We start from the raw sequence: 25910 nt of genomic DNA, 5'->3' as shown, positions 1-25910 counted from the left end.
GGGGTTTCTAGATTGATCCTTGTGATCAATTCCGCCTTTCTTCCCACCACTCTCCCCTAATCCTCCTGGTATCTCTACTCTCTTTGTTGGCCCTGAGGGGTTTATCTATTCTGGATTCCCTGTGTTGCGGGCTCTTACATGCAGCAGTGTGCATGCTCTGGTGTAATACAATTTGTAAGGTAGAATTGAGATCATGATAGTGGAGTGAAAGAAGCACCAAAGAGCTAGAGGAAAGTTGTGTGTTTCATCAGTGCTATACTACACCCTGACTGGCTCATCTCTTCCCTATGACCCCTCTGTGAGGGGATGTCCAATTGTTTACAGATGAGCATTGGGTCTCCACTCCATGAACCCCCTCATTCACATTGGGTTTGGTTTTATTCTGGGTCTTAGATGCCTGATACCTGATCCCATCAACACCTCATGATCACGCAGGCTGGTTTGCTTCTTCCATGTGGGCTTTGTTGCTTCTGAGCTAGATAGCCGCTTGCTTATCTTCAAGCCTTTAAGACCCCAGATACTTTATCTTTGGATAGCCAGGCACCATCAGCTTTTCCCACATTTGATTATGCACCCATTTTGTCTTCAGTGATTGAATTGGGAAGGTAAATATCATAGAATGCCAGATTGTTAGAACAAAGTGTTATTGTGTTGAGGGAGTACTTGAATTGAGGTCCAATGTCTATATGCAACCTTAATTCTTAACATATAGATATGAGTACATAGTTCTATTCCCCTCTCATTATATATATTTACAAATATACATACCTATATTTAGGCCTTATAAGTGTCCTTTGCCTCCTGGTTGTTTCCTCTATTTTCTTTTTACTTCCTTCTTGTCCTACCATCATGTTTGGCCTTCATTCAGGTTTGGACAGTGACATTAGATAAGTAAATTTCAGTCAATTTCATAACAAATTTGTCTCTGATCTTAACTCGAATAATGTCTTTGGCCGCTGGCGACAGTAAATTGTTGGCAGTGGTATGAGGTTTCATAGCTCTGGTGATTCTGAGTGCCACCAAATATGAAGCATCAATGGCTGCTACGTTTCGTTTGTGGTACTTGCAAACAGTGTCCAATCTGATTTTCTTGAGTCCATCAGCCTTGTTTCTAAAATAGTTGGTATCTTTGCCAGCAAAGCTCAGACGCTTCCTATCAAAATGGCATTTTAGTTTGATTGGCTTCATAGATTTGGCTGATAGAACTTCACAACAAACAACATATTGTGGGTTCTCAGTTCCTGCTGTATTTATTCAGGTAAAACCATACTGTAAAAAATCCTCACTATATTTTCTTTACATTCTTCTCTACACAATTCATTGTCATGAGATGGTTTGCTAATGAAAAAATATATAACAATAGCTTTAATAACACAAAATATGATACATGACATAGTTCAGTCAATATAGTTGATTAAAGTTTACAGTACATGATGTTACATTTATCCAGTAAATATAATTCATCAAGTGCTATTTTAATACTGCTGCTTTCAACACAGTAGCTGCTCTCTACACAGTAGCTGCTTACTGCACATGTGTGACTGCTCCACATAAATACATTATGGCGCCAACCCAGTCACATACATCTGTTTGGGTATGGGGTGTAAATGATGGGGTTTGTGTGATGATCTCATCATGCCCAGTACTCGTATGTGGGTATATCTGCATGTGGGTGTACCCACCTGGAGAGGGATAGAGGAGTGGTGTCTCAGTTCCTAAAACCATCAGAAATATGTGTTTTCCAATGGTCTTAGGCAATCCCTGTGGAAGGGTCGTTTGACCCCCAAAGGGGTCACAACCCACAGGTTGAGGACGCTAACCTAGAGGTATCCCAGAAAGGAACTATTTCTGAAAATTTAGCTGTGGCATTTACATAATCTCCTGTCAACTTGAGTGTAGGCGTGGAGTCTAGCCTGTCAATCAGATCATAGCCAATGGTGCCTCTGTGTGAGCATAGCCTCCTGAGGATTTTCCTGTTTTCCTCCCTGGAGGCAAGACACACACTCCCTATGCTTCACATTCCTGATCACATGCCACAAGGAGCCATACTGATGGTAGCCATAGTCCTGCCACTGGATCCACAAGACTTTCCGCCACAGGCCTGTAATCTGGCTTCAGCATTATTGCATGTGTTGCATGAGTCTGAACAGGAATTTATAGAGTAGTATAGAACTTATGGATTTGGCTGGGATGTTTTCTTAAAATACAATTACTATTTAATATAAAGCTCTCTTTTACACACTTATGAGTGTCTTTGGGTTCGTTTTTTAAGTCAACCCAAACTAACACATTAGCCATTCAAAATTCTATGGAGAACAGTTCTGCTCTGACACATGGAATCACCATGAGTCAGAATCTAGTCAATAGCAACTAGTTTTAATCATATTTAAAATGTTCTTACTCTATAGTTTTTAAGATTTGATAAAGTAAGTAGTACTTATCCTTCTATGACATTGAGACTAATCTGAAAGACTGAGAAGGAAGAGATGTAATATTAACTTACATTAAACTGTTAATATTCATATAATTCATAGTAAAAATGTTAAAAACCCTGTTACTCCTGTTGGGTATACATTTATACTCATTAATAAATACTAAAAAATAGAATTTGGCTCTCAGTATTTGAAAAAACCTTAGAACAGAAAAGCATGCTTTTAATGGAATGATATTTACCTCAAATATCATCCAAGTCATATTGCTGTTAAATATTCTTGTCAAATAATCCCAGGGAACTAAGCTCTCTCACTCTTTTTGAGGCATTTATAATGGAGAACATATACTAGTTTGGTATGCAACTTAAACTGCTAATTTTAAACTTAACATGACTAAACTACAATGCTTTATATTCCTTAATAATACCTATTCCTCAATTAGTCCTATTTTGGTAAATAATACCAACATGCATTGAATTCTGAAACTAGAAGACTACATGCCTTTCTAGAGCAAGGTTTCTCACACTGCCTTATTGGCAGTTTGGACTACGTAATTGCTTGCTGGATTGGTATATATGCTTTATGCATTGTAGAATATTTAGCAGTATCCCTGACCTCACCCACTGTATTCCAGGAGCACACTTTCCCCCCCAAAATTTGAAAATTTAAATAAAAACAAATAAACAAAAGCTTTAGTTGGCAACTATCCCCTGAGTAGCAACATTTTCCCTAGAGAGAAATATTGTTGTAGATTCTTGCTTTTCCTTCAATCATTTCTGCACCAACCATTTCCATTCCATCAACAAATCCTTGCCATTTTATTATCAGCCATCTCCAGGGTTCTCTCTAGGGTGTCAGTATCCTTTCTCACCAATGGAAGACAGCTTGTAGAATGAAAGGGTGCTATAAATAACTAAGTTGAGAAAGCAGATGAAAATGAGATTTAGCCACATGCCAGGGAGCACGATACTCTTGGTATTGCCCTGGCCCAGAGTTCCATCACCTCAAAACTGGACACCATAGTAGTCTCTCACTCACTGGTTTATGGCCTCTTCTCAGCGTGCTTTTTGAAATTTTGAAAATTTTAAGTTAAATCTTGCTCTTTTCTTTCTTGAAGCCTTCCAGTGATAGTTTACCATCAAACTAAGAAGAAAAATTAAATCTTCCAATTGCATTGTGGTCTTCTGTTCTCCTTTCAAAGCACTTTCACGGCCCTCACAAACCTTCACGCTTGCTCCCCAATACTATATAATTCTGTCTATGTGTTTCCTTTCTACAAGCCTCAATTTAGAATTACTTATTACTGAGTGTGTTAGTCCAGATAGACTAGAGAAATAATTCCAGAGATACTCATCTATGTATAAGAAAGAGCTTTATATCAAAGAGTAATTGTACATTAAGAAGACATCCCAACCCCCAGCCAGTCCTGGGGCTTTTGGGATCTGCTTAAGTGGAGTCCCCCTGGGGCCTGGGGGTACTGTGAGTGGTATGACCCTTTGCCTGGGCATGTCTATGCAGTGGGGTATGCTGGACCCCTAGGGGTTCCTATAAATTTCTTTTCTTTCCTTTGCTTAAAAAAAAAGAAAGAAAAAGAAAACATCCAATCCAGTCCAGACCAAGTTCATATATATGTCCAATATTAGTCCATAAGTCCAATACTAGTCCATAAATCTTTCTTTAGATTCATGTAGCCACATGCAATGATGCAGAATGCAGGAACATCACCAGCCAGTGATTGCAAAGTCTTATGCATCCTATGGTGATGGGCCCATCTCCATGGGTCTGGCAGGTCTCCAGCAAGTCTCCGAGTGATTGGCCAGCAGGAAGGTGAAGCAGAAAGAGAGAGAGGAAGTTCCCAGAATCCTCATGAGAAGGCTACACCCACAAGGAGGCATCATCAAGCTGTGACCTGACTGACAGGCTAGACTCCACTCCTTATTTATCAAGTTGACATGAAATTATGTAAGTACCACACTACAAGCAAAAAAAGTGTTGGTACTAGAATTCTAGTTTATACCTGCTCTGATTTATTCCCAACAAAAGATGTTTTAAAACGTCTCTGTGATAGGCATATGATTGCAGGTAAATTCTCTAATAATACACTTGTCTTAGTCTCATTGAAAAAAAGAGAGAGATCTAAGCAAAACAGTGACTACCAAGGGACCTTACTAGACCAGTTCAATTTAAAGGCTAGAGGTGAGTGCAGAAGGTTATGGTAACTATTATTATTATTCTAAAAGGGTCATTTTGATGAATTTTTCTGAGAGGACACAGGGATATCATGGAGGCTTATTGTTGTTACATACCAATTTGTTCTTTCCAACCCATAAAAACTTTATGCACAAAAGAATGCAACCCTGCCCAGTCCTGTGCCATCCTCACAATAATTCCGACACCTGAGGCTATTTCTGCAGCCACCGGGTCAATCCATCTCATCCAGTGTCTTCTTTGTCACCACCCCTTTACTTTATCAAGCCAGATGTCCTTCTCCAGTGATTGGTCTCTCTTCAAAATATGTCCAAAGTATATAAGAATAATTCTTGCCATCTTTTCTTCTAAGGAGAATGCTGGCCTTAATTATTCCAATACAGAGCAGTTTGTCCTTTTAACAGTCCACAGAACTTTCAATTTTCTTCTTCAACACCGTAATTCTGATACATCAGTTCTTCTTCGATCTCCTTATTTAATACCCAACTTTCACATGCTTAAGAGGCTATGGAAAATACCATTATGTAATGCAATGTGCCTTTTGATCTCTTGACTGCTGCTTCCATGAGTATTGATTGAGGATTCAAGCAAGACAAAATCCTTGACAAATGTCAATCTTTTCTCATTTTATCATGATGTTACTAATTGGTCCAGGTCTGAGGAGTTTGACCTTCTTTGCACTGAGTCTATCCACACTGAAGGCTGCAATCCATGGTCTTCATCAGCAAGTGCTTTTCAACAAACAAAGTTGTGTCATGTGCATATCTCAGATTGTTACTACGTCTTCCTCCAATCTTCATGCATTCCTGTTCTTATAGGCCGGCTTCTCTAATTATTTGCTCAGTATACAGACTGAGCATGTAGGGTTACCAACCTGATGCACACCTTTCCTGAATTTAAACCATGCAGTATGCTCTTGCTCTGTTCCCACAACTGCACCTTGATCTATGTACAAGCTTTGCATGAGTTCCATCAAATGCTCCAGAACTCTTATTCTTCTTAAGGCTATCCACGATTATGGTCCACACAGTCAAATGCCTTGCATAGTCAATAAAACACAAGTAAGCATTTGTTTTGTATTTTATGCTTTCAGCCAATATTCATCTGATAACAGCAATGATATTCTCTGTTCTATACCCTTTTCTGAATCCAATGGACCATCTGACAGTTCCCTGTCAATGTAGTGATGCAACCTTTGTTGGATGATCTTAAGCACAATTTTCTTTCATGCGATATTATTGGTATAGTTCTATAGTTTGAGCAGTCTGTTGGGTCATCTTTCTTTGGAATAGATACAAATATGGATTTCTTCCAGGCAGTCTGCCAAGTAACTATCTTCCAAATTTCTAGGCAAAGATGAATGAGTGCTTCTAGTGCTTCATCTGCTTGTTGAAACATTTCTTCCTTTCTTTTTTAAAAAAATCATTTTATTGGGGGATCATACAATTCTTATCACAATCCATACATACATACATCCATTGTGTCGAGCACATTTGTACATTTGTTGCCATCATCATTCTCAAAACATTTGCTTTCTATTTGAGCCCTTAGTCTCAGCTCTTCACTTTTCCTGTCCCTCCCTCCCTCATGAACCCTTGATAATTTATAAATTATTATTATTTTGTCATATCCTACACTGTCTGACATCTCCCTTCACCCACTTTTCTGTTGTACATCCCCATGGAGAAGGTTATATGTAGATCCTTGTAATTGGTTCCCTTCCCCACCCTATATTCCCTCCACCCTCCAGGCATCACCACTCTCACCACTGGTCCTGAAGGGGTCATCTGTCCTGAATTCCCTGTGTTTCCAGCTGCTATTTGTACCAATATACATCCTCTGTTCTAGCCAGATTTGTAAGGTAGAATTGGGATCATGATAGTGAGGGGAGGAAGCATTTAAGAACTAGAAAAAGTTGTATGTTTCATCATTGCTAACCAGCACCCTGACTGGCTCGTCTCCTCTCCACAACCCTTCAGTAAAAGGGTGTCCAGTTGCCTACTGATGGGCTTTGAGTCTCCACTCTGAACTTACCCTCATTTACAATGATATGTTTTGTTTTGGTTTTTTGATACCTGATATCTGATCTTTTCAAAATCTTGTGGTCACAGGCTGGTGGGCTTCCATGTGGGCTTTGTTGCTTCTGAGCTAGATGGCCGCTTGTTTATCTTCAAGCCTTTAAGGCTCCAGACGCTATAGCTTTTGATAGCTGGGCACCATCAGCTTTCTTCACCACATTTGCTTATGTACACACAGTCTTTAATGATCATATCAGCAGGTTGGCACCCACTGACATGATTTTTTGTTCTTTGATGTCTGATACCTGGTCTCTTCTACACTTTGTGGTCAGACAGGCTGGTGTGCTTCTTCCATGTGGATGGTGATGTTTCTGAGCTAAATGGCTCCTTGTTTACCTGCAAGCCTTTAAGGCCCCAGATGCTATATCTTTTGATAGCTGGGCACCATCAGGTTTCTTCACCACATTTGCTTATGCACACACTTGTCTTCAGCAATCGTGTTTGGGAAGGTATTCATCCTGGAATGCCAATTCAATAGAACAAAATGTTATTGCAATAAGTAAGTACCTGAGTGGAGTTCCAATGTCCATCTACTGCCTTAATACTAAACCTATAAATATATTCACATAGATCTATTTCCCCACCATCCTATATAAATATATTAACATATATACCTGCCTGTATTTAGACCTTTATAAATACCCTTTGTCTCTTAGTTCTTTCCTCTATTTCCTTTTACTTTCCTCTTGTCCCATTATCATGCTCAGCCTTCATTTGGGTTTCAGTAATTTCTCTCGGTTACAATGGCCTTGCTGAATCCCTACTTGGCCTCTCACCCACTCCTTGCCACTAATTTTGAATCACTTGTTGCTCCCCTGTTCCTGGCTTGGTCAATACCACCTCCTTACCCCTACCTCCCCCTCTCCCATGTCCCCTGGGAACCACTGGTTGGGTCTTTTCTTCTCCAGACTGTTCATCCAGCCTATTTTATCTAGATAGATCTGCAGAGATAATAATATGTACAAAGAGAAGGCATAGCAAGACAAAGGGACAAAAGATAACACAACGACGACAACAAAAAAGCAAACCAATGACCCATAAAGGAATAAATTCATTAAAATAAAAAGAAAATTTTTTTAACATTTTGAAAAGAAAGAAAAACCTCTAAATAGATCAAGGTCTTATTTTTGACCTCTAGGCATGTCCTCCAGTCAAGTCTGATGGGGTGCCACGATCTGTCCCCAAAGTCTATCCTTTGCACTCCCTCAGGAACTCCCTGCTCTGCTCCTCCCATGCTCTGCTGCATGCCTTTGGTGGTTTGTCTTGGTGTCGTGGGGTCAGACCAGGCCAATCCCTACACCGAGTCCCCAGTGTTGTCCCCCGTATGGCCATGGATCAGCAAGGGATCAACCATATGGTCCACTCTGTGTATTGGCTGTTTGGAATAGGGATATCATCCTCCACCCCTGGTGAGCCAGGATGTGCTCCATTCTCTCTTCCTCCCCATTCATTTGCTCCCATGTGCTCTGATCAGACATGTCCCTCTCCCCTAGCTGCAGCTTCAGTGCCGACCTCTCAAGTAAATTCTTCTGGGGGAGGGGCAGTTGTCCATGTAGCTGGTATGGGGCCTAGCCCTTAGGCCCCTCCATTGGCTCCCCTCTCCATGCCAGGACACTGCATTCATATCCCGGAACACTGGATTTAAGTCAGATCCCTCTTACCCTGTGGAGACACAAACAATACCTTATCCCTGGGTGGGTCAGTGCCCTATTCCCCGGCCACACATCTCTTTTTATTTTCTTTCTCCTTCCCCTCCCCTCCTTTTTATTTGGCTACCATATGCACCCCCTGCCTCCCTGGATTTAGTCTGGCCCCTGCCAGACTACCTGGACCTCACCCCTGGAGTGTTTGTATACAGTAGCTTTTACCCTGTGTCCCTTTTGCATTTTTTATTTCTTTTTTTTAAAAATAAACTCACCTCAGTAGACTCATGTTGTACTTGTCCTTTTGTGCTTGGTTTACTGCACTTAGCATATTTTCCTCCGGTTCTTCCCATGCGGCAATATGCTTCATGCATTCATCACTGATTTTTAGCAATGCATGGTACTCCATTGTACGTATGTAGCACTTTTTTAATCCATTCATCTGTTGATGGAAATTTGGGTTGTTTCCAACTCCTTGCAATTGTGAACTGTGCCGCAATGAACATTGGAGCCCAGATGTCTGGCTGTGGTTTGTTTCTTGCTTCTTCTAGGTATATGCCCAGTAGGGAGATTGCTGGGTCGTATGGTAGATCAACTTTCATTTGTTTTAGAAATTGGCAAATTGATTTCCATAGTGGCTGTACATACCTACAGGGCCACCAGCAGTGGATTAGAGTTCCTATCTCACCACAGCCCCTACAACACTTGTTGCTTTCTGATTTTTTGAATTGGGCTATGTTTGAGGGTGTTGGGTGGTATCTCTTTTGGCTATTTTGGTATTGGTTTTGGTTTTGGCTATTTTGGGTGGTATCTCTTTTGGTGTTGGGTGGTATCTCATTTCTCTTATGGCTAATGATTGAGAAGATTTTCTAATATGTTTATAAAACTCTATGAAACTTCTGTTCAGGTCCTTTGTCCACCACCTCAGTGAGCAGTTAGTTTTTCTCTTATTGTAAGCTTGCAAACTATTGTAGATTTTAGGAATAAAGTATTTGATGTGTCATTGCTAAAGATGTTTTCCCAGTCGATGGGCTCTCTTATTACTCCCTTGGTGAATTCTTTCAATGTACACAGGTGAATTATCTTCAGTATATCCCACTTGTCTATTTGTGACTCCTCTGCATTTGTATCCTTCCCTATTTCTGATAGCCTATGTATTCCCTGTGCCAAGCTATGTGCTTGAATTTACTCAAGTTCTACTTATGTCCCAGCATATGATCTATTTTTGAATATGTGCCATGTGGGCTTGTAAAGCACGTGAATTATTTTGCATGTGGGTGGAAAGCTCTGAAAATATCTTTCAAGACAAGTCGTCCAATTGTGCTGTTTATAGCTGTAGCATCCTTATCAAGCTTCTTTCCCAGTGATCTGTATTTTTCAGGAGGTTGTGTATTAAAGTCACAAACTATAATTGTTGAGCCTAGGTTTTCTTTTTTCATTTTTTGGAGCATGTGATTTACAAATTTTGCATGTCTCTCATTGGGCACATATATATATTGATTATGCTCACTGGTTCTTGGTCTACTGTTCCCTTGATCATTATATAGTGCCCCTCCTTGTCTCTTGTTATGGCCTGAGGTCAATTTTGTCAGATATTAAGATGGCTCTCCTTGTTTTTTGTTTGTTTGTTTTTACATTGCCATTTGTTTGCTACATTTTCCTCCAGCCTTCAATTCTCAACCTGCTTTTGTCTGCAAGCTTGAATTGTATCTCCTGTAGGCAGCAGATCGATGGGTTATGTTTTCTGAGCCAGTCTGTTAACCTCTGCCTTTTAATGCCCGAGTTCAGGCCATTGGTATTCAATGTTATGACATCAATCTGTGGACTCTGTGTTGTCAACTTGTACATTTTGTGTTGGGTGTTTTCCTACCTACCTATCTTTTCTACTTTTGTTGTGTGTGTGGCTTATGTTTGCCTTCTTTCCATTATTGAGCCAATGCTATCCTGGGGGCTGTTTTCTCTTTGTTGCCCTGTGGGTGGAGTTGGTCTATGTGATGATCTCTAATTTGCTCTCGGTGAGTGTTGATTTTTTGCCCATACTGGATCGGCAAGAATCTTTTGTAGAGTTGTTTTTCTTTTTACGTATTCTTTGAGGTTGTCTTTGTCTGGGAAGACTCTTATTTCTCCATCTATCTTAATAGATAATTTTGCTGGGTAAAGTATTTTTAGGTTTGAGTTGTTTGCCTTTAATTTTTGGAATATGTTACTCAATTCCCTCTTCTTCATCATTTCCACTGATAGGTTTCAGCACATTCTTCTTGGGGTACCTTTATATGTGACTGTTTGCTTTTCCCTAGCTGCTTTTATGATTTTCTCCTTTTCCTCATAGTTGGATAATTTAACAATTATGGGTCTTGGTGACTTCTTATTGGGATTTAATCTGGCTGGTGTTATTTCAGCTTCCTGAATGGTTGCCTGATTTTCATTTATTAAGCTGGGGAAACTTTCCTCTAAGAATTCCCTCGCTATTTTTGCTGTTGACTTTTTTGTTGTGTCTTGTCCCAGTAATCCAATTGTTATAATATTGTGCCTATTCATAGCATCAGACATGACTCTCAAGTGTTCTTCAGCTTCTCTGATTGTCTAATTTGACTGCTTTTCCCATTTGCTGAGGTCTGCTTGGTTATCCGCGAGGTCACTGGTGCGAGTCTTTGCCTCCTCAAGTCTGTTGGCAAAGTCTGTCAGTTTGCACTTGATTTTATTTCATCCCTTAAATATTTTATTTCCCTTTGGTGTGATGCCTTTATCCCCTCTATCATTTTCTGCATCACTTTCCTCATATCCTGTATGACTCCAAGAAGCATTCTGAACATTTCTTTCTCTGGCGGGTCAATATGTTTTTGAAACATTGCAATGGGTGTTCCATTAATTTATGGAGCCTTGTTTTAGCTAATGTAGCTTTCACTGTAGCTTGAAATTCTTGCTTCAGCACCATTGGTTTTGGTACATATGCTCCCTCCTGAAATGGTGGAATGTACAGTAGTACTTTTTTGGTACAGTGACTCTGTGCATTCTTTCCATGTTCTCTTGGTGCTTCTTGTATCACTCAATATTTTGCCCATAGGGGCGAATTGCAATTCGAGGCATGGGTTTTTTCTTCAATTTTTCCAGTTTAAGATACACTGAGTATATATCAGGAAACTCTTTCGGTTTTCTAATTTTAAGTGTTTGAACATTTCATTATGATATTTGGCTTTGTCTTTTTCATCTGCCCTTTATAATTTCTTATACAGCTCTTTGACTTCATCCTTTCTGCCATTTGTTTTAGCTACTCTAAGATTAAGTGTAACTTTCAGAGTCTCTTTTCACATCTACTTTGATCGTTTCTTTCTTTCCTGTCTTTTTAAATATCTTTTGCTTTCATCATGAATGATGGTCTTGGTGTCCTCCCACAACTCATCAGGTCTTCTGTCATTAGTGTTCAGTGCATCAAAACTGTTCTTGAGATGTTGCAGAAATTCAGATGGGATAGGTTCAAGGTTGTATTTTGGCTTTTGTAAATTTTTTTTTCAGTTTTTCCTGAATTTAAAGCTATTGATCATTTACTCCAGAGTCAGCTTGTGGTATAATTTTAGCTGCTGTGTTTTATTTGGAGAATCCTATGTGTTGAAAAGCCTTCTGTGTTGTTGAAAAGAAGTATTTTCTATGAACATAGTGTTGCTCTTGCTAAATTCTATCATGTGATCTCCAACTTCGTTTCTAGCAGCATGTTCATATTTTCCAACTACTGTTCCTTCTTCTTTGTTTCTATCTTTTGCATTCCAATCTCCAATAATTATCCATTCATCTTGATTTCATGTTTGATCAATTTCACACTGACTTTGTTGGTATCATTCTTCAATTTCTTCATCACTAGTTTTTGTGGTTAGTGTACAAATTTGAATAATAGTAGTTATATTGATTGGATTTCCTTGAAGGTAGATAGATACAATCCTATTACAGACAGCATTATACTCTATGATTGAGATTTTGCTATGTCCTTTCTGATAACAAATGGCATGTCTTTCCTCTTTTCTGATTCACAATGGCAGCAGTTTTATTGAGTTTCCTGTGCTACAGCATCCTAAATTCAGGGGAAGGTTGGTACTAAGAGTCATACCAATCTTTAAAGAATGTCAGGCAGCATGTGTTGAAAGGAGACAAGGATTTTTCCATCAGAGCTGACAGAGAAAGTCGTCCTCTATAGCCAGCACCCTAAATTCAGACTTCTATTCTCCTAAACTGAGAAAATAAATTTGCTTTTCAAAGCCATCCACTTGTATTTCAGTTATAGCAGCACTAGGTAAATAAGAGAGTGACCCCATAGGACAGAGTAGACAACCTTGTAGGGTTTCCTAGACAAATGATGTGTATATCATTCCCCTGCAGTGGCTGATAAGCTTAAATCAACCTTTTAGTTAACAGCCATATGCTTAAACCAATGTGCCACCAACACTACTTAATCTTAAGTATGTTTTTGCTGTTAGCATAAATCTAGTTGATTCTGATTAAAAGCAAACCCATGTGTCAGTAAAACTGGAACGAGGGATATCATTGCTGCTGTCAGATGGATCTTGGCTGAGAGCAGAGAATATCAGAAAAATGCTTACTTGTATTTCATTGACTGTGCAAAGGCATTTGACTCTGTGGACCATAATAAACTATGGGTAATCTTGAGAAGAATGGGAATTGAAGAACACTTGATTGTGCTCATGTGGAAATTGTCCATAAATCAAGATGCAATTGTGTGAACAAAACAATCAATAATGCATGGTTTAAATTCAGGTAAGTTGTGTATCAGGATGGTATTCTCTCACCATATGGACTCAATCTCTATGCTGAGCAAATAATCAAAGAATCTAGCTTATAAGAAGAATAATGTGGCATCAGCATTGGAGGAAGGCTTAGTAACAACCTGAGATGTGCATATGACACCTCTTTGCATGCTGAAAATGAGGAGGACTTGAAGTACTTGCTGAGGAAGGTTATGGATTGCAGTCTTCAGTGTGTAAGACTCAATGTAAAGAAGACCAAACTCCTTACAACTGGACCAATAGGTGACAATAATAAACAGAGAAAATATTAAAGTTATCAAGGATTTTGTCTTGCTTTCATCCACAATTAATGCTCATGGAAGCAGCAATCAAGAGATCAAAAGACACATTACATTAGGTAAGTCTGCTACATAAGACCTCTTTAGAGTATTGAAAAGCAAGTATGTTACTTTGAAGACTATCCAGCCATGGTATTTTCCATAACCGAATATGCATGTGAAAGGTGACCAGTGAATAAAGAAGATCAAAGAAAAATGTATGCATTTGAATGGTGGTGTTGAAAAGAATATTCAAAGTATAGTAGTCTGCTAAAAGGACAAACTGATCCGTATTGGAAGAAGTAAGGCTATATTGCTCCTTAAAGGCAAAGTTGGCAAGACTTCTTACATACTTTGGAAAGATTGTCAGGAGAGACCAATCCCCGGAGAAGGACATCAGGCTTGGTAAAGTGGAGGGAAAGTAAAAAAGAGGAAGACCCTGGATGAGATAGATTGACACAGTGGCTGTGGCAATGGGTTTAGGCATAGGAACAATTGCAAGGATGGTGCAGGACTATACAGTGCTTCATTCTATTGTGTATAGGGTTTCAATGGGTCAGAACCAACTAAAGGCACCGAACAACCAGCAGCAACATGTGTCATCTATACAATTTTAAAACCTTATAAATAGATGGCCAACAATTCAATTGATACCACTATTAATGTAGTAGTCCTGGTGGTGTAGTGGGTTTTGAGTTGGGCTGCTAACTGCCAGGTCAGCAGTTTGAAGCCACTCTCTACTCCATGAGAAGAAGAAGAAGCTTTCTGCTCCTGAAAGATTTATAGTATCCCACAGGGAGAGTGTCTACCCTGTCTCATAGGTCATTATGATTGGGAATAAAGTTGATGGCAATGAGTAGGTGAGTGAGATGTCACAATTTCTAAATTAAAGATATATATGTATATATAACTAAGCAGTTTCCATTTCAACCATTTTTATGTGAACAATTCCATGACATTAATTATATTTCCCACGTTGGGAACCACTGTTCCCAAAGTTCAACACCCTCAACAGAAACTCAATAACAATCTGTAAATATTTTCTTTGCTTATTCACTTAATTCGTGTTTCTGCCACCAGAAAGAAATTTAAGAGCATGAGGTTTGCTTATCTCTGTGTTCATTGTAAGTTCAGTGTTTATTTTAGTTCTGACATATAATAGATGCTGAATACATTTTGTTAAATAAATAAAAGCATATGACCTTATTTACACAGTTTGAGGAAAGCTCTAACTTCTTGTATTTGAATTCAATAGTGTAATCCCAGTTAATTACCAAATTTTGTAAAATCAACTAAATTTTATTCATATAGACCCTGTAGGAAAATGTAGAACTGCCCCATGTGGGTTTCCAAGACTGTAACTGTTTATGAGATTAAGAAGTCGCATCTTTCTCCCTCAGAGTAATAGGTGGTTTCAAACCACTGACCTTGAGGTTAGCTGTCCAATGACCAATTGAATCAATGGCAGTGAATTTTAAGTTTGATAAAAATCAAGACTCAAATAATGGTGTGTGTTTACATTGTCAAAACAAACAAATAGGAATCCTTTGCTTGTTTCTGCCTTATACTCAAGATGAACTCCAGGAAAGTTATCCTGAACTTTTCACAATATGACTGTAGGAAAGAATTCATTTGCTTATCTTTGCATTCTAGAACAAGACTCCTAAAATATTTTAAACAAAAGCTATACTATTTATTAAGCACCAAATCAATTTTTTTTAAGTCAAGGACTTCGTTAGGTTTCAAAAAAAGAGAATATGGACAAACCTTTTATTTATTTATTTATTTTGGTAAAAGTAAGGAAAAAGATTTTGAGATCGAATTAGCAGGTGAAAGATTCAATAAAAACCCTTTTGATTTGGTGACAATGTATTTATATTTTGTTACAATGCAGACTCAATTGATTATGACAAGTTTTATGGGACAGTACGGGAACTTTTTGGTCCAGAAGTGAAGAATCAAGATGTGAAATGTTTTTACAGAAAACTCTGCAATAACCCGGATGCAGCTATAGACTGGTGTGAGGTTAGTAATTTTTTATATTTATAGTATTATTTTTGTTCAGAATAGATAACTAAATGGAACTGTTACTCTCAGAGACTAAATCTACTATGTGTCTGTGACTTATATGAATGTCCTTAAGGTATGTCTACTAATCACATTGAACAAAAGTATGAAATAGGTTTCACTATAGTATTAATGAGGAACTCAAACACTTTTAGACCAATTGTAGAGCTAACTTTGCCACTAACAACAATTAAAATTTATGTGACCTGAATTGTATTCCCAATAAAATATTTCCTTTTAATTGTCACCATCTACAAATTTTCAGGGTATACAAATTCTTAATATGAAGATGAAGAAGCTACTAACGATTACCTTGTATATGTCCTGAATTGTTTTCTGACCAGCACAATATTGGGTTCTTCTGTAACATTCTAGTGCTCTTGGAAAAACACACATGCTTGAACAACTATGTGACTTATGAGTTATAGGAAAGTAGAGAAGAATGCCTCTGATTCTTGCTTAAACTTGCAGAACACAGTACTCCATAGTTTTTGTTTCATTGTTCATAAACCAGATTATTTCTAATATAAAAAGATTTTATGTGATTTGTAACTTTAAAAATTATACACATGAGCTTATTTAAAACTGTCTAAATCTCCTTTAAAATTAACACATAGAGTTGACAAAACCGTAGGTAATATATATATATATATATATATATATATATATATATATGAGTTTTAATCCAAGTCATAAGAAAACTGCATCTCTTGATACATGGCTCATTTTAAATATGACCATGTTTTAGGCAAAAGAACAGTTGGGTTCTTTATGATGTAATAAAATTAGAAACTTACAAAAGATAGTCAAAATCCTCAAAACCAACAAAGGAAAAATTGCCACCACTCAGAAATTTTGAGGGAAGGGGAGGTATAAACAAAAAAAAAATGGTCTACTAATCTTGAAACCAAACCAAAACCAAACTCACTGCCTTGGAGTCTCTGCCAACTCATAGCCTCCGTATAGGACAGGGTAGAACTGCCCCTGTCAGTTTCCAAGACTGTAACTTTTTATGCAAGTAGAACACATTATTCCTATGTGTTTGGGATTGAACTGTGTCCTCCCAAAATAGGTGTAATAAATTGTGGGTGATTAGACCAGCTATTCAGCATCAAGCTGCATCTGAAATGAGGCGTGCGGATGAAAGGAGAAGAAAGAGACATGTACAAAGCATGGGATTGGGAGGACCACAGTCTGATGGACTGAAGTCCCGAATATATTCAAAGCTTGGTTTTTATACTCTTCTTACAAGGGAATGGTTATAAAACAAACATCAAAGAACTTAAAAAACATTCCTAAACTCTTATCTATGCAAATGTTACTTAACTAGTCACACTTTAAGATTTGAATAATAAACGCACTATGTTCTAAGACAGGCCCACAGATATGCAAGTTTCAAAAGAATCTTGAAGAGGTCATAAATAACTGAGTTATCTCTCAATGTTTTTAGCTGCAAGGTCATAAGTAACTGAGTTATTTTGCAATGCTTTTGTCTGCAAAGACACAAAGGGGCAGGGGACTAATTGGTCACCCATCAATAAACACCTTGATCAGTGGAGGCCTCCTACAATAAATCCTAACCCCTATACCTTCAGTATGTAACTCAATATAAAGAAAAGCCAAATCCTTATAACTGTACCAGTAGGTAAAATCATGGTTAATGGTGAAAAGATTGAAGCTGTCAAGGATTTTGGATCAACAATCAATGTTCATGGAAGCAGCACTCAGGAGATCAAATGATGCATTACATTAGGTAAATCTGTTGCACAAGACCTCTTTAAAGTTACTGCAAAACATGGCTGCTACTTTGAGAACTAAGGTGTGCCCAAAGCAAGCCATAGTATTTACAATCATATGTGTGTGAAAGATAACACTGAATAAGGAAAACCGAAGAAACATTTGAATCCTGATGCTGGTAAAAAATAAAACAAAACCACATACTGCCAAAAGAACAAATGTATATGTCTTGGAAGAAGTACAACCTGAATGCTTCTGAATGGGCTCAAATATAAGAACATTTGTAAGGCTGACCTAGGACCAAGCAGTGTTCCCTTTGGGTTGCTCTGAGTTGCACCCAACTCAACACCATCTTAGCAACAACATACCTATAGTTAGAAGCCTTGATGGGGGAGTGGTTACACATTTGGCTGCCAGCCATAAGGTCAACAGTTTAAAACCACCAGCCACTCCTTGGAAGAAAGTTGGGGTTTTTTACTTCAGTGAAGAGTTGTTATTGTTGATGTTAGGGGTTATTGAGTTGGCTCTAACCCATTGCAAACCTTTGCAACATAGAGCGAAACACTGCACTATCCTTCGCCATCCTCTCAACTTTTTATGCCACAGTCCATTGATGCAGCCACTGGGTCAATCCATCTTGTTGTGGACCTTCTTCTTTGCTGCTGCCCTTCCACTTTACCAAGCACGATGCCCTTCTCCAGGGACTGGTCTCTCCTGACAATATGTCCAAAATGTATAAGAAGACATCTTGCCATCTTTGCTTCTAAGGAGCAATCTGGCCTTACTTCTTCCAATACAGATTGCTTTTTCCTTTTAGCAGTCCATGGTACTGTCACTATACTTATCCAGCACCACAATGCAGATGCATAGATTCTTCTTTGGACTTCCTTATTCATTGTTCAACTTTCACCTGTATATGAAACGATGGAGAATTCCATGATTTGAGTCGGGCACACCTTACTCCTCAAAGTAACTTCCTGCTTTTCAATGCTCTAAAGAGGTCTTGTGCAGCAAAATTACCTAATGCAATGTGTCTTTGACCTCTTGACTGCTGCTTCCAGAAGCATTGGTTGTGGATGCAAGCGAGACAAAATCCTCGATAACCTCAACCTTTTCTCCAGTTATCATTATATCACCTATTGGTGCAGTTGTGGGGATTTGGGTTTTCTTTACATTGAGTTGTAATCCACACTGAAGGCTGCAATCCTTGACTTTCATTAGCAAGTGCTTCATTTCCTCCTCACTTTCAGGGTTATAGTGTCAGAACTCTCCAGGGACAGTTCTTCCCTGTCCAATAAATTTGTTATGAATCAGAATCGACTGGATAGCAACTACCAATAGTATTTCCAATTGAGGATGGATTGTCTTTGTTATGTTAATGAAGTGTTGTTAGTGAAGGAAGTGTTTTAAATAATCCATCAGTTCATTTTTTGAGACTAAAATAACACTGAACTAAACAGAGGTAAAATTTCATAAAACTATACATTTTAGAGCCCAATCTTTGGAGCAGATGTAATATATATAATACAGCTTCAGCAATTTGAATCAGCAGTGTACAATTTAGCCTAGAAAACTAAATAAGATGGTTCAATATTAGAAATGCCAGTATTTTACTAATACGTTAGGGAGAACAAATCATATGATAATATTAATCAAATCCTGAGTGGATTCAGACTCATAAATATCCTAAAAGACAGTAAAACTGCCCTCTCAGGAGTGAAGGCTGTAATCTTTCTGGAAGCAGACTGACACATCTTTGTCATGTAGCTCAGCTGGTGGATTTTAAACATCCACTTTTTGGTGAATAGCCGAGCACTGAACCAAACAAACAAACGAAGGGGCGGGGGGTGGGGAGATTCTATTCACAAGTGCAACAAATAGTAAAATTCATATTGGGATAAATCAGTTGAGTGTATAAGACAATAAAACTTTACTGAAGGAGTAATTGCATGACATGTGAATTCTCTGTCAATAAAACCGTTTCTAAAATGATTGTATGCTAGAAATAACTTAGCCTCAATTTCTAAAGATCTCAGTTCTTTCTAAATTATACTTCCATATTTAATGGAATTCCATATTTAATGGGATTCCAACAAGACAAGATTTTGTGAATTAATGAGATGATATAAAATCCTTTCAAGAAAGCAATATTAGCCATCAAAACCTATTTAGAACTATATATTTAGTTTCCTGTGTGGTTCTGCATTCATGGATTCAACCCTCCCAGACAAAGAAATGGGTTTTTTTAAAAGGATAAAAAGCAATTATGTAGTTAAAGCCATCTATCAAAAGCTAAGAGAGAGTATAAAGTGTTGTTTATAATAACATTCTACTTTTACTAGATATTATAAGTAATCTAGGGGGATTTAAAGTTTTTAGAAGACTGTGCTGTGGGTTGTTTGCAAATTATATACAGTTTTCCTTAAATGAAATGAACATTCACAGATTTTGTTATCTACAGGGTACTGGAACCAGCACACATGTTGATATCAAAGAGTAACGGCACTCAATTTTAAATGTACAACTGTTACTGTAATAAATAAACATATTAATGACACATTTCAGAATTAAAATATGTATATGTATGAATTTAATATGTACAAATAGGGACTAGATTCAATGCACCTCACTGGATCAAAGGTTAACTATTTTTAAAATACAAAACAAACAAAAAAGTGGGAAGGGAACTCCCAAAACACTAAATCGACCTAGATCTGAAGAACACATTAAAGCAAACATGTAAGCAAGAATAGAAAAGGTGGTTCTCTTCTTTAAGTAGAAGCCACACGAATCAATTACACAAATGATTGTTTCTGGAGGCTGCTCAAGGTTTCTAGAAATGGATGGAGTCTCTTTAAGAAAATGGTTTAAACAACTTGTTAAAATTTCCCATCTTGTTTCTGTAACAATTGATTTCTGCCTGTCTTTTTTTAAATCATAAATCAGAACTTTCCCTATAGTGTCTGACAAATTTCCAGGTTTCTTGTCAATCCTGTGTTGTTCAAAATGACTGTTGAGTTTTTAGAGATCGAACTGCTCCCTTTGCTTGATTCTATGTATGGTTGGAATGTTGTGACAGGACATAGTAGTAGCAGTGGCCAGAAAAGATGAAAGTGGTGGAGAGACAAAAATATATATATGAGCTAAAACTCAGTATTTTAATAAAATAAAAGAAAAAATTGACTACATCTGCAGAAAGAGATCCTGGAGAGGCTCAAACAATTCCAAAGGTAAATTGAGAAAAGACCCTCAATTGCTCCTACGAGGCTGAAGATAACTAAAACAAATATGCAAGAGCCAAAGCACAGTTCTGAATGTACCCAAGTTTTTAATTTAGAGTTAATATCAAGAACAGACTTGATGCATTGAGAACTAATGACTGAAGACCCCATGAGTTGTGAGATGACATTAAGGACATCTCATAGACGAAGAAAACAAAATAGCATTTAAAAAAAGAAATGAGAGAGCACACTGACATCAGAAAAGATTCTGAAACGTGCTCTTGAACTTGTTGTTTGTTGTTAGGTGCCATGAAGTGCATTCTATAGCAACCGTACGTACAACGGAACGAAACATGGGGCTAGCCTCACGATTATCCCATGTTTGAGTGTGTTGTTGCCGCACTCAACAAATGGAAGGAATTATGAACTGAAAGAGCTGAACAGAATATTTCAAAGGGAAGTTGGAGAAGACAAAGTGCTAAAATGAAATGGGCAAAGATCAGATGCTAGAAAGCCAAACGGCAGTTCTCAAGTTGAAAAATTCTGAAAGAAAGCTTTCAGCATTGAGGGCAACATTGAAGAATTTAACAGGCAAAATATTGAACAACATAGGAAGCATCAAAAAAGATGGAGGAAGAAATAGTTATGATACAAAGATGGATTAATTAATGTTCATCCACTTCAGTAGGTAGCAAATGATCAAGAAATGATGGTATTAAAGTAAGAAATCAAATCTGCATAGAGGACACTGATTAAAAACAAGCCTCCAGAGATGGACAGAACACCAATGGAAATTGTGTACAAATAGATGCAACGTTGGAAATGTGCACTTGTCAAGGAACGTTTACTAGTCAAGGAATATGGAAGACTGTTATCTGAGCAAATGACTGGGAGAGGTCTATGTGTGTCTATTCCAAAGAGAGATGATCAAATAATATCATTACTATCACATATTATCAGACAATATCATTAATATCACATACAAGTAAAATTTTGCTGCTGCTGATTTAAAAATAGTTGTATCAGTACATGGAAAGGAAACTGCCAGAAATTCAAACTGGATTCAGAAGACATGGTACGAGAAGTGTCATTAATGAATGCCAGATGGATCTTGGTGGAAGCTGAAAAATATTTACTTGTGTTTTATTTATTATGCAAAGTATTAGATTTTATAATCATCATGCGTTATGGACAGCATTACAAGCAATTGAAATCCCGGAACACTTAGTTGGGCTCATGGAAATTTTATGTGTAGTCCACAAGCAGCCATTCAAATAAAGCAAGGAGACACGACAGGCTTTAAACCAGGAAAGCATGCACAAGTCAAGGATGTATCATTTCACAATTCCTATCTAATCCTCCACATGCTGAACAAATATGAAGAACATCACAGCATCAGATTTTCAGAAGACTAATTTACAAATAACTACAATATACCCTCGCTTGCTCAAAGTGTAGAGGACTTGAAGCATCTACCGATGAAGGGAGTGATCAGCTGACAGGGTTTTAACTGTACAAGTCCAGTTTATCCCTCTGATTTTCTGTAGTTATCCCTCCAATGTTCTCTGTCTAGTAACCACTTTCCTCCTATTGTGGATAGAGGGAGATCACGTCCACAAATGCCTTCTGCAAACCGAATACTCACAATTTAGGCTCTGATACTATTCCCTGCTTTGACTTCAGATTATATGATTTACAATCCTTCGGTGATTGATGTTCCTGTGATTCTTCCATGTGCACTTAGTTGGCATCTCCCTCAGATGGCTGCTTATTTGGAGACAAGCTTTTAAGACCCCAGGTGCTATTGTATCTGCTAACTGGGAACTATCTAATTTCTTCACCACCTTTTGCTATAGTACCCATATCCTCCCTGTTCCCTACCTGAAGATGAGTATAGAGCAGGGCCATGATGTAATAAAATATTGTTCTTAACTTGGAGTTAGGATTTAGTGTGAGTCCAAACCCATTCTTGGATCTATGTTTGTTTGTTCTTCTAATCTGCTTTTGGCTCCCTTTTAAAACCTTCTTGTGAATCTATGGTAGAGAGTCTTATCAATCACCCCCCTGGGGCATTATTATTTAATATAGTCTTGATTAGCTACTAATACAGTCTTCTCAATTAATGACATCTTGATTAGCTCCTGGTACTGAGTTTTTAAAGCCCTATTGAGAAAGGGATATTGGTGTCAGGGGAGACCAGCCCCTAACACATCACCACAGGTCTAGTAAGTGCAATTGTACAGTGATAATAAGTAAAGATTATAGTAAAGTCCAGACATAAGTAAAGACATAAGTCAGAGGAAGGGGTTGTGCTACAGGTACTACAGTAATGAGAGGGGGAGGTATTGGGGATACCCATGTGACAAGATGGACTGATCCTAGCTTCAGGAAGGCACTTAATTTTGGATGTCACTGAGTTTTTTGACCTGTTCTGTGGCTCATTATAGAAACCATTATCAGTAGGGAGGAGTAGCCCATTGTCCTTAACAGCAATGAGCGTGCCCTACTTGTGGTGGGACTAGGCAGTGGTCAGTGGTCGGGCAACTGAATCCCTTCAGGGAGGATCTCTAAGCATCTGACTTCCCACTATGTACTGGCAAATAGCCTCTAATGTTTGGCATGTCTTTGGGGGAGACAAAGCTGGGGGAAAATCTCTTTATAATCCCACATATTAGGCCAATGCAGATTAACTCCATATCATGGTACATGAGTTATTCACTTCTACAAAAGCAATCCTTTTGTGGCTGGATGCTAGTTACATAAATAATGGGGGTTAGTTATCAAGGGAATTTACAATAATAATTACTGGGAATGTCAGCCACAGGTTTGCTGGAACAATATAGATCTTAATACAGCATATGTTTGTCCGCCAAAAGTTGAACAATCTTGGTACAGCTCGGCTGTCTTCTTTTTCCTCAGACACCATGTATTTTCTGACATAAGTGCTCAGGTTATAAGTGTGTCTGAAGTAGAATCCACTTCACCCAGTGGAGTTTCCACATTGGATCTCACTGATGCAGCCTCTGGATTCAGGCATCCTCAACTACGGCCCGCGGGCCACATGCAGCCCGCCGAGGACATTTATCCGGCCTGCCGGGTATTTTTGCTCCGTTTGTTTTTTTACTTCAAAATAAGATATGTGCAGTGTGCACAGGAATTGGTTTATAGTTTGTTTTTTTTAAAAAAAACTATAGTCTGGCCCTCCAACAGGTCTGAGGGACAGTGAACTGGCCCCCTGTTTTAAAAGTCTGAGGACCCCTGCTTGAGTCTGGAGCATGCCTGTACCTTAAAGATCCAGGACTCAATGCCCCATGGTGTTCCATGGCACCTGGCCTGGGTCCCTAGAATGCCCCTAAGGCTGGGTCAATGCAGCCCATTCAGTGCATACTACCACAACCCCTATGGTCCCCGAAAGCATTTCCAGACATTCTTCCCCCTGACTGGAGTTCGGCCCTCCTGCTTTTCCTACCAAAAGCAATGCATTTGTGTTCCCGCAGACATGTTTGCTCCCTTTCCCCTCTCCTGACTTATTTGTCCAATCAGTATCTCTCATCTCTCTGATAGGGCTGTCGACCTGTCCGGGGACCTGATCATAGCTTTGCATGGCAGCCACTCAGTAGACAACGTCCCCTTCCCCAACCTTGACCATTTCTCACAAATTCTTGTGAGTACTATTAAAGACCTGGATATGTACAGATAAATATGAAGACTTTATTGTGGAACACATTTCTAAACCATGTTCATTTTGACAAGAAACAAAATTAAAAGTCATATATATATATATATATATCACAAACTGTAAAAATATATAAGCTAGGAGAAGAAAGTGAAAGGGGGTTACTGGAGTACAAATTACCCTAAGGTTCATAAACCAAAGCGAATCCATGTTGGTTACTATTACCAGGATTCAATTTCTTGTCTTACCAAGAAAAGGATTTACTTTTAGAAAATAGAGAGCATGCAAGATAATGTTATTTAGAGCCTCCTAAGAGGTAGAAAACTTCACTGGCTCACATGGCCAGCCTTGTTATTTCTCTCCTTGAATGCGTATCAAGTGGTTTAAAAAATATCTGAGCACACCAGAGATTCTCTGGAATTTCCATCTAGGTACCCTGTTTCCCTGAAAATAAGGCAGAGTCTCATATTAATTTTTGCTTCCAAAGATGCACTAGGTCTTATTTTCAGGGGATGTCTTATTTTTCAATGAAGAAGAATACAGTACACATTTATTGCTTATTGTTTTATTAAAAGAGACTTCTTACTTCCTGTATGCTCCGGCTGCGCTGCAGCCAACAGTGAGCTGTGTGGCAGTGCCTGCCGCCACGATCCAGAGTCCAGAGTTACAGTAGCTTCGGGGGGGCCTTATTTTGGGAGAGGTCTTATTTTCAGGGGTGTCTTATATTTTGATGGGAGTAAAAACTGTACGTAGGTCTTATTTTTGGGGATGTCTTACTTTTGGGGAAACAGGATATCAAGGGGTTCTGGGAAATCCCAAGATATTGTCATGGACCCCATACATGCTTTGTCCAAATCTCCACTTTAGATCGCTTGCCCTGTCTCATCGCCTCACCCCCCCCTTAGATATTTCATACATATAATTCATTATGGGGTCAAGGGCATAGGTCTCTTCTGTAGCTGCTTCCTGCCTATGGGGCACAGAATGTCATCACCCTGCTTGTATCAGTAGAAATCTCTCCTGTCTACTCTACATGCTCTTTCAGGTGCAGAAGTTTAACTTGAGGCTGTAAATCATTCACCACAGGCATAAGCTGTTCATGGTCTGCTGCCTAGATTTCCTCAAGATAAACTGCGCCTGTTGTTTCATAAAATTCCACTAACAGTCACACCACAGGTTGTCCTAGGGGGAATTCTCAGCCATGAGCTAAGGAACAAAGGAGTGAGGAAGACATTGACTCTCCATCATGGTATGTTTCCAAGAACAGTACAGGACTAACTGCACATATTAATATGCGATATCACTCTATTACTCTCAGTGATTCTTAATGTAAATTTTACTGTAATAACAGGAAGGCATTGGTTGGTCTAACAGGCTGAAATGAAAAGACAAAGAAATAAAACTCTTATACCCCCCCTACATGTTCTAGGGCAGTTTTAGGCCACACTTCCTAATTCTTGTGTGCCTGTGGGTTTGTGTACACATCTCTCTCTCTCTTTCTCTCTCCATCTCTCCCCCTCTCTGTAAGTGTAAGCATACTATTTCTCACTACTTTTTACAAGATTTGTCCTGACCGCCTGTTAGTTAGAAATATGTAGAGTAAATAAGTAGAGTTGGGGACTGATTCAAGGCACAGTAAGGAGATAAGGCTCTGTATGTAGGCTGTAACTTTCTGCAGAACAGATGCCTTCTGGTTCTGGGCACTTATGCATTTCCACCTCTTGACTAAAGGTTGAAGATAGCATACTGATAATTAACCTTGGCTTTAGCTGGGCTT

The 25910-nt window shown here is 38.6% G+C and overlaps 1 protein-coding gene across 1 annotated transcript in view; it reads left to right on the top strand.

Moving 5' to 3' along the window:
• WDR64 (WD repeat domain 64) overlaps nt 1-25910 on the top strand; it is a 275642-nt gene that overhangs the window by 4351 nt on the left and 245381 nt on the right. The window contains exon 2 of the mRNA XM_075554137.1: nt 15327-15457. Within this exon, the coding sequence (XP_075410252.1) occupies nt 15327-15457 (131 nt within the window). The remainder of the gene's footprint in view (nt 1-15326; nt 15458-25910) is intronic.

This window comes from Tenrec ecaudatus, chromosome 7 (assembly GCF_050624435.1).
Source record: "Tenrec ecaudatus isolate mTenEca1 chromosome 7, mTenEca1.hap1, whole genome shotgun sequence".
In the NCBI taxonomy this organism is placed as follows: Eukaryota; Metazoa; Chordata; class Mammalia; order Afrosoricida; family Tenrecidae; genus Tenrec; species Tenrec ecaudatus.
This window is presented reverse-complemented; position numbering and strand designations above follow the sequence as displayed.